The 15743-nt window shown below is 41.5% G+C and overlaps 1 protein-coding gene across 1 annotated transcript in view; it reads right to left on the bottom strand.

Moving 5' to 3' along the window:
• The window catches only part of unc5db (unc-5 netrin receptor Db), a 184974-nt gene that overhangs the window by 39720 nt on the left and 129511 nt on the right, over positions 1-15743 (bottom strand). Inside the window, exons 3-4 of the mRNA XM_018762538.2 lie at positions 1924-2067; positions 1514-1617 (exon numbers count right to left, since the gene is read on the bottom strand). Coding sequence (XP_018618054.2) covers positions 1514-1617; positions 1924-2067 — 248 coding nt within the window. The remainder of the gene's footprint in view (positions 1-1513; positions 1618-1923; positions 2068-15743) is intronic.

Genomic DNA, 15743 nt, shown 5'->3' with positions numbered 1-15743 from the left:
AGTCAGCGAGATGGAAATAGCACTTCAACACCTTCATGACAAAGGAGAGGATTTGTATTCATCTGATATGACAGGAATAGAAAAGTGAAATGAACTCTAATGATATGCCATATATGTTTTTGCAAAAAACTTTGAATTAGGCAAAGAAAAAATATTGATAGGGATTTCTTTTTACAGGGATTCACTTCTATCTCAAAGATCATGCTTTCAAGAAAATTGTTTTAGTATAAGGCGGTAGTACAGTGGCACAGCGAGTAGTGCTGCTGTCGCGAGAGAATGTGGGTCTGATCCCTGCTCAGTCTGTGTGGAGTTTGCATGTTCTCCTCGTGTCTGTATGCTGTTCAGGTTCACCCATAGTGTGTGAGTGACAGAGAGACCGTGTTCCACTGATGTATGGATGAGTGACCCATTGTAAGTAGTGTATCTAGCAGCGTAAGTCACCACGGTGAATAAGGTGTGTGGGCTGATAACACTACATAGAGTTGACTGGAAGTCCCTTTGGCGAAAAGCAGGTTCTAAATGAATAAATATAATTTAAATGTAGCATTCATACAGAGTCTTTCCAAGTTTCCAAATCTGAAAGCGACAAGATAATGTGTTCACTCACGGACTCTCAGAAAGATCATTGTGAATGTTGTCTGTCTCTAACCCTGCACGAACATGTTACTTTGGCAAGGGGAAAGTAGGAGTTCTGCTTCTGCAGTTCACTTTATGCAAAAGAGGTAATCCCGTGGCACCTGGTATGGGCTGACGCACATGGCCTCAGCCACAGCGCTGTCAAGTTGATCAGCCCTCTAATGACGTGAGGCTCATTAGCCTGGCTCAAACTTACTACTGACTGAATGAATTTTAAACTGGACTCCACAGAGAGTGTTTTCAGCACATTGCGACCACCCATTTCTGCATGACTGGAGCAGGCACTGTGTTTCCATTTTGAAGCCCTCCTTGCCACAGTCAGGATTTCAATACTGGATGCAAGAGGCATATTGGAAAAGTCCGGAGATCAGCAATCTGCCCAGCGTTCTGCATTATTTACCCCTTCTCCTTAATCTGAGCTCATTTATGCTATGGAAGGCTTTTGACAAGGGACTCCTGTCTCTGGGAATTTCCTACCTTAAAGCCTATTTTGTGTATGAGCAGAGCCTTCAGCACATTCAACGTCACTTTTCCGTTTTGCCACTGAATCATTCGTGGCATATGGATTGCCTATGGCAAACATCTTCCAACAGCACACACACATAAAGGAATAGTTTACACTAATTAGCATTATACAACCTGTCCACGGCATTTAAATGATTCATCAATGTGTTAAATTGCACGCCCCCGTGCTGGTGGCAGCATGACAGGAGCAGTGGGAAAATGCTCTTTTTGAAGGAACTGCACTTTTGGATGGGGGAAGCTCAAGCATCCAAGTAACTCAAAGATTTGCTGTTGTCTCAACATGACCTGGGACCTCTACAGCCCAATGGAAAATTTCTTGTGGGTAGTGGTGAGGTGGAAGGGAGATCCTCACCTCTGCTGCTGGCACCCCCTCTGGTGGGCGGCAGTGCAAAACTATCATGCCCTTGATTGGCACCTCCTTCCCTTGGGGATCTTGCTCAAAGTTCTTCCGCAGGTCTGTGTGGGGAGATAAGGAACATCTGTCATTACAAAGTCCAGTCATCCTTTTCCTCCCTGCCTCTGACACCACTTTCCACTCAACCCACTCTTAACTTTGAATAAGCTATTATAACTCTTGTGCATTCACATACAAAGGTCATCAAGGACCCACTTCGGTTTTATGTATTGAGGATGTATGTGTCAATTTGTTAATTTCATTGGACCTTATTCAGACAGGTGTTTCTTAACGTTTGACAACTATAGATACAAAGGGATGTCAGTCTTAGAGACGCTATAGTTTCTCAAAGGACATGCACTACTCACATGCTATGCGCACGGTGGCCTTTCGGCTTTTAGAGGTGCCCAGGTGGCTCCATGCCACACAGAGACACCAGTAGTCCTCTGGACCATGGAAGTCTTCCACCTGCTGACGGGACACATTGATCATCACCTCTCGGATCTTCAGACCTACCAGCAAAGAGATGGAACATTTTAGATACTGGGTCCACAGACATCAGATCGGTAACAGTGAATACCTTCAAGTACTGTAATTAAGGAAAAAAATTAAATTAAATTTCACAGGAGGATCACTGCATGAGTTTTGATCATGTTTACTGTTTACAGATTACCCTCAATTTACAGTTGCTTATTACTGTACTAATTGAAAATGAATGTTCACGAACTAAAATTGTGGTGCCAACTTCCACTTTATAACTGAAACAGAATAAAGTGAATTTGTCACAGATTCAATCACTGTATATATATATAACAATAAAAAAAAAAATTCCCCACTCGCCCCCCTTTTTGCGGGCGGTCTTACTCCGTCAAGCTCGGGTCCTCTACCAGAGGCCTGGGAGCTTGAGGGTTCTGTGCAGTATCTTAGCTGTTCCTAGGACCGCGCTCTTCTGGACAGAGATCTCATATGTTGTTCCCGGGATCTGCTGGATCCACTCTCCCAGCTTAGGGGTCACAGCCCCAAGTGTTCCGATTACCACTGCTGCCTTCACCTTCCACATCTTTTCTAGCTCCTCTCTCAGTCCTTGGTATTTCTCAAGCTTCTCATGTTCTTTCTTTCTGATGTTGCCATCGCTTGGGATGGCGACATCTATCACTACGGCTTTCTTCCTCTGTTTGTCCACCACTACTATGTCCGGTCGGTTAGCCATTACCAGTTTGTCAGTCTGGATCTGGAAGTCCCACAGGATCTTAGCTTGGTCATTCTCAACCACCCTTGGGGGTGTATCCTACTTTGATCCTGGGACTTCCAGCCCATACTCGGCACAGATGTTCCTGTACACTATGCCAGCCACTTGGTTATGGCGTTCCATGTATGCCTTGCCTGCTAGCATCTTACACCCTGCTGTTATGTGCTGGATTGTCTCAGGGGCATCTTTGCACAGCCTGCACCTGTGGTCCTGCCTGGTGTGGTAGACCCCGGCCTCTATTGATCTTGTACTTAGAGCTTGTTCCTGTGCTGCTATGATTAGTGCCTCTGTGCTGTCTTTCAGTCCAGCTTTGTCCAGCCACCGGTATGATTTTTCGATATCAGCCACGTCTTCAATCTGCCGGTGGTACATACCATGTAGGGGTTTGTCCTTCCATGATGGTTCCTGTTCTTCCTTGTCCTCCTTCTCGGGTTTCTGCTGCTTGAGGTATTCACTAAGCATCTCATCAGTCGGGGCCATCTTCTTGATGCAGTCAAGGATCTTTGTTGTTTCATCCTGGAGAGTGGCTCTGACGCTCACTAGTCCTCGGCCTCCTTCTTTTCGCTTCGCGTACAGCTTCAGGGTGCTGGATTTGGGGTGAAACCCTCCATGCATTGTCAGGAACTTCCTTGTCTTGATGTCAGTGGCTTCTATCTCCTCTTTTGGCCAGCTTATTATGCCAGGGGGGTATCTGATGACCGGCAGGGCGTAGGTGTCGATAGCCCAGACGTTGTTCTTCCCATTCAGCTGACTTCTCAGGACTTGCCTTACTCTCTGCAGGTATTGGGCGGTTGCTGCTTTCCTTGCGGCCTCTTCATGATTCCCATGCGCCTGCGGGATTCCAAGGTACTTGTAACTGTCCTCAACATCTGCTATGTTGCCTTCTGGTAGTACAATCCCCTCAGTTCTGACTACCTTCCCTCTCTTTGTTACCATCCAACTACACTTATCCAGTCTGTGGATCATGTCAGGACCTGGTGCTGTCCAGTTCTTCATACTTGAGACTCTTTCTTGGATGTCTGCCACTGTGATGGTTACTGGATCCTGTTCAGGGAGGTTGCTGTGGTCTGCTCTTAGATCCACTAGCTTTGTTGTTATGTGATACCTCCTTCTCCCATATATTTTTCCAGTATTACTCAGTCTCCAACCTTGGTGGGTCTGCTCTCATGTTATTACCCTGCCACTGAGAGTACACTTTGGATGGTTCTGTGGAGAACATCTGGTTTATTCTTCTGCCCTCTATCTCTCTTGTGTACCTCTTCAGGTAGTTAGCCAAGGCTGTGAGTCTTTTCTTTTCTGTGAGTCAGTTTCTAAGGCCTCATGTATAGACAGCTTGCTGTACTGCTTAGGCAGGGTCTTCCTCACACCTTTCTTCCTCACACCTTTCTGCAGTTCCAATAGCTGGCTAACTTCTCTTCATGCTGCCTTGATCTTGACCTCTAGCCTTCTTTTCCATGGAGGATACTGCTTCTTATGCTTGGTATTCATCTTGTATCCAAGCATCTCAAGGATCACTGTTGCTGTGTTGTACATCAGCTGGTTGGTCTCAGTAGGGATTGTTCATAGTGCTGCATTCACATCTTCTAGTAGACTTTCAGTAGGTACTTCACTTGGTCTTGGTAATCGGCCACAGGGGCTCCAGGTGTCCTTCTTAGCCATGATCTTATCTCTTAGGTCAGCTGCTCTTGCATTCAGTTTACAGGTACCCAATCTCAGAGTGTGGGGATGATGATATCTCCCCCCTGACCTGTTGTCCTGGCTCCCCCCTTCCCATAGCATTTGTGTTGTACCTCATCAATCTCTAGTTGTGATAGCAGTTGTTTCTTGCAGATGTTGTAACACTGAGCTACTAGTTGTTTAGGCATTAGTCTTGATGTTGGGTTTCAAAGTATCCATAGGTCCCACATCCTCTTCATGTAACCTCTATCCCAGTTCCTTATTCTCATCTCTTGTCCATGCATGCCTTGTTCTAGATCCAGTAGCCCACTTATCATCAGTATGTCCTGGTTCCCCAACATCTGGCAAAGACCTTGTTTATCCAGACAACATCTGAGCCAGCATGACTCTCTTTGTTTGTTTCACTCTCATATCTTAGGTAGGCAGAGTGATGGAGGGGTTTTTTTTTTTTTTTTGGGTTAGGCCATGACCAGGATTCAAACCCCAATTTCCCAGGTGAAAGGCAGCAATCTTACTACCACACACACACACACACACACACACACACACACACACACACACACACACACACACACACACACACACACACACACACACAGAGAGAGATATTACCCTCTCAGTGTAAATCTGTTATGTTCTATCAGATGGGTATCATGTTCCTAACAAACTTACAATACTATGAAGATACTGGAATGTTCAATTATTTCAGAAGTCTAGGGTGTTGTGTTGCATTACAAAACAATGCTGTCAGCAAGACACTTGTCATGTCTCTGAAAACACGATGGGCAAAGGCAAGCTGTCAGTGGAATAGGGGAAATGTTTGATCAGTTATTATTTTTCTAAATGCATTTTGCCTTTTCCTCCCAATTTAGTCACAGTCATTTATTCAATTACTGTGTCTTCACTTTGACACACAACACCTACACCAACTCAGCAGTGAATACAGGCATTCATTTCCCACATGTACATGCTGTGAGCTGCCCGCCTCTCTCTCTACAGGCTGCAAGGTTTCATTAGGTGACGTAAAATGGTTAGAGGAAAGTGCAGTTCACCCAGCCTCACCTCCAGTCCTTTAGGCATCTGACTAAATATGAGTATATAGCAGCAACCATAGGAAGAAAACCCAGACATCTCCCTAACCCAAAAGACCTTGTATGCTTGACTCAGATAGGAATTTGTACTGAGGAATTTACCAGTGCATCACCGAGTTTCTGACCATGAATCATTTTCCCATCCCAAAGCCTGTCTCATACTGATACACAAAAGCTTATAAAGCAAAACACTTTTCAGATTACGTACATTACAACCAATAGAGTATGTTACATTTAAATAAGATTAATGAAAATAACACAAACTGAATATGAGATAATATCAGAGAACAATTCACATAAACAAACATATCAAAAGTAATTCATTTGTACATAGATCAAAGAAGAGGAACACCAGACTTTTAGTTACACTGAGAGTGTATTTCACTACAATATAAGAAAGAGTTAAGACAGTCTTCCAAACAGCAAATGAGTAAGTTTGATGGTTGCAAAGAGAAGGGCAGCAGGTGGTTGTTGGAGCTGCTACCATTAGACTCGAAAGACCTGGGTGTTAATCCTTCTGTAGTACCATTGAGCTAAGTACTTACCCTGAGTGCTCCAGTAAAAATTAGCCTGCTCAATAAATCATTTCAAGCTGATCTGAACAAAAATCAGCCCAATAAAAACATGTAACTAGAGGATGCAAAACAAATTATACATAAAAAGACATATAATATTATAAACGAATAAAAAATAAATGGGTAAAGATGAAGTCCCATCTTTATGGTGGAAAAGTAAAAACTTTAAGAAAACTTCAAGTCTCTGGAGTAGTTACATACTTTTTGACTAAATCCTTAAATTTTTAATCTGACTCATCAACTTAAGACTTGTGTGTTTGCATCATCTTTTTCAGAAGCTCCATAGCTTGGCCTCGCAAATAAAGGATTAAATAAAAGATCCAGGTCTCTGGCTACAGAAAAAAGTCCAGTCTATTTAGTTTCATCAGACTTGGCTGTAATATTTCAAATACTCAGTTACATTGTATAATGATCTGGAAATTTTTTTTGTTGCTGCCCAAGCTAAACAGCAGATTTCAGGGTGGACCGAGAAAATCTTTTTCAGAGTGTGGAATAAATAACTAATAATCTTAGATTCACAAGCAGACGGCAACTGCATCGTGTCTTATTTTAATTGCTGACAAGAAGACATAAAAAAAACACAAATTCAAACGGATATTTCCGTGTATTAAAATTGATCTTAACAACTTCAACATATATTTTGTTACATTTTTCCAGCTTGATAGTAGATAGATAGTAGTACATTTGAGCAAGGAAAGTTTTTTTAACCCACATAAAATATTGCAGAGGAAGACCTCCAAGATTAACGATGGCTCAACATGGCTATTCAGGAATGCATAAAGCATCTCTGTAGCTGGCATTTCCTACAAACACAAGGAGGGAAGCTCAATCTCAACATCAGTTATAGTTCTTTTGTGGATTTGTGGCAACCTGGATCAAGAGGACTTAAAGCCAGGGAGGAAAATTGTGACTAATGGTGATCTTTAATGGGCCCAAAGGAAAATGAAGACTATGTGTGACTGAAAGACAGCTTTTTCGACTTTGCTGATCGGAAGATCTCAAATCACAAAATACTTGTCTGCAGATGTTATAGCAGGAAGGTGGACTGAGGAATGGATCTTAGCCCCTTTGTGATCCATATTATCCATTTGTATAAAAGGCAGAGATCCATTGACAGACCTTATTAAACTAAACCTCTCTATTTCTTCCCTTTCTTTCTCTCAAGGTTATGTGGCTTGCCAAGTCACTTGACAGGTCCTTCCAACAAGGCAGGCTTACCAAGTGGAGACACAAGAAGCTATCTGCAGTGGAATAAAAAGGGTGTCAGCAGGAAGGGATATGCGATGCTAATCTGTTCTCCTTCTGGCTTTTGCCTGCTTCCACATCTTTTCAGTTTGGAGGCAGAAGGACCATGGGGAGGATACTTACTAGTACAGGCTGTGCAGATTTCTAATCCGTGTATCAAACGCGCATCCTAGAAGATCCCCGGACATTGAGGATGCATGGTAATTTATCATTACTTTCCCAGTTCAGTTGTACATTGATCTCCATTTTTCTATTGAGCAGAATAACAACATTTGAAAAACACTGATGTATACTGGTTCATATGATGGAACGTTGACAAACTGACAGTAGTGTAGAATCACGTCTTTGCATCTAAATCTTCTCGTTCTGTTGATGTAATGCACTCCTTGTATTTTTTTCTCCGAGATGTACGTCACTTTGGAAAAAAGTGTCTGCTAAATGAATGTCAACATAAATATAAAATCACTGCCGCAATACGATCATAATATTCATTCCATACATACATATACATTCCATATCTGTGTCACATAAATGCATTTACCGAGTCATTTAAAATGCCTTCCGTCATGTGTCTGTATCGCCAGTAGACACATATAGAAGGCATATGGTATACCTGAGCTGCTGAGATCTTGGTGGGAGTTCTGTCTCTCTCATTAGGTGCAGAGGTTCAACCTCTTCTGTCCCCTATCCCTGACATAATTCTGGGTCCTTTCCAAAGAAGAGCAGCCTGGAGAGGAGGAATGAGAGGTCATGCCTGTAGTGCACGGGGGCACAACTTCCCCTGTGCAGAGTGATGACCTGGCCTCCACACTGAGCTTAACTGCTCTCAATACAGCGGAGGATTTCAGCTCACACAGGGTTCCCCTGTGAAAGGCTTTTCCCAACCGGTTTTGGCTGATGTGCTGGCTAGAAGCTGTGTTTTCTATTTCCTGCCTGAGACCGCATGCTGTTCTCATGGGATGTGGGGCTTGTAAGCGGAGATTACACAGAAATTCAGTCGTAGTTGATATGCGTGTCCCGACCCTCAACTGGAGAAAGAGTGGCATACGGAGAAAAACAGTTTAACCCTGCCCGAAGCAGTGCTCCCGAGTTTGTTTAACTCCTTTTTATCAGTCACCATTACTATCAAAAGATGACCGCTATCCCTTGCACAAATAAAAGGTAAAGGTTGAAATAAAATAAATAAAAGATTGAAATAAAAAGAAAAATCTGTATGCTTCGTTAAACTCATAAGGGTGAAGTTTCATGCTACTCCCAATGTATTTCCCTTTTACTCAGTATATTTTCCATGGAACACAGATTACAAAAAACATTCTTAATGACCTTTTGATATCAAGCTTGTATAAAGCCAAGAATAACGGGTTTAGCCATTGTCTTTTCTTTGAGAATAATGGAGGAGCAATTTGGCCAAATTGAAGTTCCATGATAGTAGAACCAGAAATGCTGGTACTTCACAGCTCCTAAGATGCTTGTTTGAGTGTAGCTTTCAACCTGCCACCTGGGTATGTGGGGTTTGCAAGTTCACAATCCAAATAAACACAGTGACAAGGCAGTGGTAAACTAAAGTGTCATGAAAACGATACGAGCGGTCGCTGTCAGTCAAATTTGACTTCACACCACTTGTTACACGGCAGTTCCACGCTGTACATTTCTTTTTCCATTTGAATTCTGGCCCAGACTCCAATAATAAGATAGTTGTCTGAAGAAGACAAATATGATTACACAAGGCAATGTGTAAAAGATCTTGTTTAATATTATAACTCAATTTGTTAAAGCACCAACTCATACAGATCACAAGAATACCTTGTCCTAATATGTTCCACTCATTTCAGTGGAAAACTCTAGATAATAAGACTAACTGGCATTCATAAAAGTAAAAAAGTAATACTTTCCCAGTGATACCAAATACAGAGAAATAAATGTTGTTCTTACCATTAAATGCCTAGTATAAGTAACAAGAGCAATGAAAGTTTTTAGGTTCTCCACAAACTGTAACATACTGTAAAGTACTGCTGTTTGCACACAAATTAAATGAAATTCCTATAAACAACAATGGATATATGATGGAAGAGAAAAGTCTTGTTAATTTACTGTCAAGAATGCAGTTAGGTGCTGTCATATCCACTGGCAGCTGTACTTGCTGCATTTCTTATGTAACTTGTTATCTCACAGATAATTATTACCCATAACAAAAATATGTAACTTTAAATACTTCACAGAATATAGGACCGCTTGTTTACATTACAGATACTAGACATGTTTCAGACTGAAAAACAATGTTAGCAGAAGCTGACAGAACACTGACTTACAATACACACTTACCTGATGGACAAAGAGAGACCTTTGCACTCTGGAGTTAGTGTGATGCATTGAAAAAGTCCAGGATTGTTTTATTAAGCCGGAATATGTATGTATATATAGTATATTCGGACAATTAATGCTGGACAGACACCTCTGACAAGAGCAACGGCAACAAGCAATATACTACACCCATTACTTGGCTGCAATCCCAGTGTAACCCCACACTGGAGCTTTTCTCCATGTAGACTGCACTGCACATCACTTATAACAAAGTAGACTGCATTGCCATTAATGGGAAAAAGTAGTGCCGAAAGACCCAAAGTAAAGTTTCCGTGCCCAGCTGTGCACATGCTGGGCCACGTTCAGTATTCAAAGTGTACTGGATGAAGCGGACAGTAGCTCGTTGGTGGAGTTTTCTGGGAAATGGAACTGTGTTCGCAGGGAGACTACCGATAACAGATGTCAACAGCATGTCAGACACCACCAGTGACAGATGTCAAAGCCTTCCCCTGTTGTGATCTGTTTGCTCTTTGACAGTGCACCGGATTGTGCCGCCTGAGCCCAACCTAGCCTGGAGCTCCAACAGTTACAAACCATGGTGCAGCAGTCCTGCAGAGAGGAACGAACCGCTTGAAAAGAAAAACACACAAAAAACAAGCCCATAAACCATCCAAAATACTCCTCCCAACTTGATGGGCTTGGTATCCAGAGAGGTGGTATTGAAATGAATAATAAATCACAGCCCCCGGCAGAATCCACAGGATTGGAGTGAAGGGACTGAAAAATGAAAAATCACGACATGTTTTAATTGAGGGTTCTATGGTTTGACTTTATATGCTTTCACTATTCCAATTGTAATATAATTCACTGGACAACAAAATAAAGTTCACATTTTTTTAGTTATAAATACTAACACTATTATCTCTTTGGTGCTGATAAAGTTTCACAACCCTTGAAATACCTGTGTAACTAGCCAGACTGACTAAACATTGCACTTTAATTGGTGTTACAGGGCAGGGAAACAGCAGAGCACTGAAGTTATCAGCCATCAGAGGAGACGAGATGCCACTGCCACAGTCATCACTCTAGGCCATGTGCAGCCCTATCCTTGGCCCTCGCTGCAGATTTATCAGCTGTGGGCAGGTCTCCACTCCCACCTCCCCTCACAGTGCGTTGCCTTTGTGAATGAACCAGCCTCTGGCTCTGTCGCTTTTACAAGGGAAGTACAGCTGTGAATGTCTGTGTGTTGCTCACCCGTTAACGTACATCACGACAGGAAGGAGATCCATGTCCTGATGGCAAGGAATGAACTGCAATACATCTAAAAAAATCAAAAAGGCTAAAAACATAACTGAGGATGAGTGGGATGCAATAATTCACAAAAAGATCATTTGCTCGTCTCCATCCACAGAACTTTTGCACCCCTGAACACAGAAATGAGATGCTTTTTTTATTTCTAAAATTTGTTTCTCCAAAGACACTAAAGGAAGAAAAAATAAAAAGCTTAGCCCTTAGATTTAAAGAACAATGAATCGAATGGAACATAATGGAAAGTACGATTCCTTCACATCTTAAGTTCCTTTCAAATCAGATCTGGTTAGATGGATCCGCCTTAATGCCTCATACAGAGTGAAAGAACTGATGTGTCACGACTCACTCAAATGTACAAGGGTCCTCATCCAGTGAGATGGGGGAAAAAAAAGAACGGCTCTTATTTAACCAGAGAAACAGTCCGTTCTAACATACAAATCAAAAACCCTTTTTGCTTCAGTTTTAAATCTGATGCTAGGACATTGAGGAAGAATATCAGCTGTTCACTTTCCACCGGTTTTACAAGAAGAACCCAGCAAATTTCTCTGCAGCACAAGCCTCTATAGCCATCATTCTAAATATGGATGATGTAATGTACAATGTTCCCTCAGAAGCTGGAATCCTACCCGCACATGATAATTCGAAAATGTAAGGCCGATTTTGGATGGTGTGAACCTGCCAGCGGTACCGCAGTGAGGGGCTTGGGCTGCTGGTGAGCCAGCGCTTAGCATGATCCGACTAATCCGTAGTGTGACAGAGGCATGCCAAGTGCAAGGGCTTAAGAGGCCTGGGTGGGCCTGGCTGGTGCCCGTGGGTAGCATGTTACAGAGTTGTGCCTGCCCTTTAAAATGGCAAACATGGAAAGCGGGTGCGCAGAATGAGCAGGCGACTATGTTAATGACAAATAATGTTTTACATAAATTTACATACATCTGTGCAAGGGTCAAACGACAGGTCACGCTCTCACAGACTTTGCCTGGTTTTATCAAAGGCCCTTTTTTTCAGGTCATTAGCCATGTGACTTAAGACACATATGCTGAGATAAAATTCCCATATTCTCTCAAAAAGTGCATCTAATGTAATCGTATTGCAGCGATCAAAATGCTCCTCTTTAATGGGTACTTTTATAAAACCTTATTCCAGCCTTTGTCGCAGATTAAAAGGGAAAGCCAATCGGATAGCTACCCCAATCAGTTGTTTTAACTAGATAATGTCTCTAAGGTTTAATTATGTATGGGCCCCCAACCAGCATGCTGACCCTGACGCAAAATCAATCGTCTTTAAATTTTGCCCCTGTTGTTTTCTTTCATGATCCCACTTAAAATGCACAGAGTCTTCAGCCTCCAGTGAGCCCAAGTTTGCAATCAAAGCCAGAAGATAAATCCCAGATCAGAAAAGGTGGCTTCTCTGATAGTCTGACAGCCTTCCAGGGTGCCTTTTCATTTATTTATTTGTTTATTTATTCATTCCTTCATTCATCAGATGCCCTCAGCCTGTTGACTGCAGCCACTGTGGGGGTTCATCTGAGGCTGAACGCACAGGACTGAATTAATGAGGCTGAGTAAACAACATGACAGGCTTTCTTTGTGTCTCATCTGCCATTTGCCGGCATCCTGTGAGGCAGAGGTGCTCGGCAAGAGGAGGCTCCGATGACTTGCGGCAATTCAGGTCAATCTTCGCCCCCATCCAGCATCAGCAGCACAGGGACACAAGTGACGGGCTGACTCACATCTTCAAGCAATGACAACACACAGAAAGGCTTGGGTCATGCATGGTGCTATTGTTGGACTGGGGTTTCACACTTAGGAGACTGCCACAGTGCAGTTCTTTCATACACCCCCTTCAAAGTAGGATCCCCGCACTGAATAAGGCTTCAGGGCTCAATGCAATGTTAATCTACTTTATCATGAAGGCAGCATTTCTATAGCTATCTCTGTGTATGCTTTCCAATCAATTTATTTGTAAGAGTTCACTGATGACTCCAAGAAATCACACTGACCTCACAATGTTCAGCAAAGGCACAGAGATGCTTAGATGTTCAATGTATCAAAGATAAATGACCCGTAGTAATTGGTTTTAATGTCTCAATAACAGAATCTAAATGAAATCTAAATAAAAAACATGAGATGTATGTAAATAAAAAGAAAATGCTAATGCTCCAGAAACATAAGCTCCCTCCCATAAACTGGATTCAGAGTATGGCACCCTTCATTTCACCTCCCAACCTTGTCCTTGCTGTGGATTGTGTGATGGCATAGTCTATGGCAGCCGACCCAAGGGCGTTGTTGCACTTATCTGAGGGCGCGATTCATCTGCCTGGCTGGTAAATAAGAGATCCTATCAGCAGCACCTCGTGGCATTGAAGGCCCATGTCCTAATCAATAAAACCCAATTCTCTGCAGATCTGCCAGGCTGATTAACCTGCCTAATCCATAACGCAATTTTGCTGGTCATTACTGGGCCACCATAGCTTGCTGTAAAGGATGGCGTTATCAGTGGTTATGAGTTTAATACTGATATAAAGCCTGGTGTGTAGCAGGCTGGACGATGGCTCTCTTAGGTCTTTTTAATTGTCTACCACTTGGGTCACCTGATCATTTTCATTGTTGGGGCAATGCTGCAGAAAGTTCTGCTCACAAAAAAGAAAAAAAGAAACAAAGGTATTGGGGAGCGAACACTTCTCTAGGTCACAAGCAAACAGGGCTGACATTTTAAAATAATAAAAATGATCAATTCCATAACCATCCCTCTATCAAAATCAATGATAAGGGCAACAAGTAGACCTTTAAACTGTGTTTCAGGCTAAATGGCATGTGGAGAAGTAGTCATAATAATTGTACACAACAAACAAATCAAGCAGCAACCTTTAAAAAAGAAATATATAAACACGCAGAAATTGGAGAAACCATGAATCAAAATTCACAGATGAATAAAATGGATTTGCACTCAATAATTCCAAGATAATCTACTTTTAGATGGATTAAGTCAAAACTCTCAAACTTCTTTTGGGAACGGGAACATTTTTCATTTCTTTTTTTATTTCATTATCTTTTTACGTAACAGAATTAGACCTGCCAGGAAGAATAGAAAGTAGTGAAATAATAAATGAAGACACTGAAAGTTTAGTGACACAGCTAAAAACTGCAAGTTTACGAACAAAATTGCCTTTTTTCACTCCCTGAAAATACACATTAGTCTATGGGTCACACTCACATTCTATCTGAATTAAGATTTATTAAGGGCCATTTTTTAGGATTCCAGGTAATGGCACTTAAGATAATCAGATAACATGGATATGCTATTGTAGACATTTTTTTTTTTTTTTTTACAAAATTCCATCTAAAATAATCTTATTACAGGTTTAACTAGTGCCTTTCCCCTCAATGTATGGATGCAGACAATACACCGATAAGCTAACTAATTTATTTAAATGTCCAGGATTGTTTGTTTTTTTTTTATTTACTGTATTTCTAAAACTTTGTCAAAGAGAGGAACCGATTGAGAAGAAAAAAATATCAAAGCGATCTCTATTTAAACCTTATCCATGTATCTATGGATTTATCTGCCTGTCTGTGCATTTGTTCAATCTCTCTGTCTGTCTGTCTGATTAATTTTTTTTACAGCAACCCCAAAGAATCTGCTTGATGTTGGGTTAAATTTTGTGGAAATTGATGGCACACAGCCACAGTACCAGTTGACAACAGATGAACAGAAATCTTGATCTGATCTTCTTTTCTGGTGATTCTTTTAAATACACATTGAATCACTTGCCTGGATTTTCTCACACCAGGAATGAAGAGTTGTCTTCTTATATCAGTCTTTCAAAGGGTTAAGTTTACTTCTAAAACATTAAAACCTTTTTTTTCACATTTTTTCCTTCTGGGAATGGTGCTTACTGTATGTGGTGCGGATATAACGAAAATAGAATAAACTCTTCAGTTTAGAGTTGCTGAACTAGTTCATTTTGTCCATATATTAGTCCTATCTGAGCAGCTGTGTTTTTTTTTTGTGTATCTGCACTGGATTCACAAATAGCCCCAGAGCTAAGAAAGAAGGAATTCTGTGATCTTTGTTGTCTGGGTCTGTCTCTCCAGTTCACAGTCAAGTAGCTGAAGGCATCACACGGTTGCTTTTCTCTAGAATGCGGACGACTACGGAATTCATTGTTGTGAAAATATTTACACCTCCTTTGAAATTTCACTGTACTATAGTATACTTACCTTCACCTAAGTGTAATTTTGATACAATTACAGTAACCTTTTCCTGGACCTGGGATTCCATTTCAGTTTCCCAACAAACTCTACTATTCTTGCTTTATACTAATTACTGAAAAGTGAAAATGTCAAAGTCGACAACAAAACGTGAAACAGAAACAATAATAATTGTGACCTCACCATTTCATTATTAGTTATACAATAATTTCACAGCACAGGAAACACACAGTAATGAACTTCCAGAAGCAATTAAAACACCCCATCCAGTTCAGGGGCTACAATGAATACAAGAGAAACCTATTTGTGTAGACTAATCAGAGCACATTTCACAAGAGGTGTCAGATCAACTTTCAGCAACCACTGTACAGACAAAATGAAACCGAAATCCTCTCATCAGCAACATGCTGCCCAGTGTTACTTATACACCAGGTCCTGACATGCTTTAATGAGCTGGACTTAAATTCTTCATGATAGCCCTTTATGTATGAGTTGCGAAGACAACTTTGTGTGAACTTTTACATCTTT

The sequence above is a fragment of the Scleropages formosus genome, chromosome 12, assembly GCF_900964775.1.
Source record: "Scleropages formosus chromosome 12, fSclFor1.1, whole genome shotgun sequence".
Lineage (NCBI taxonomy): Eukaryota > Metazoa > Chordata > Actinopteri > Osteoglossiformes > Osteoglossidae > Scleropages > Scleropages formosus.
The sequence above is the reverse complement of the archived record's forward strand: the minus strand, read 5'-3'. Positions and strand labels throughout refer to the sequence as shown.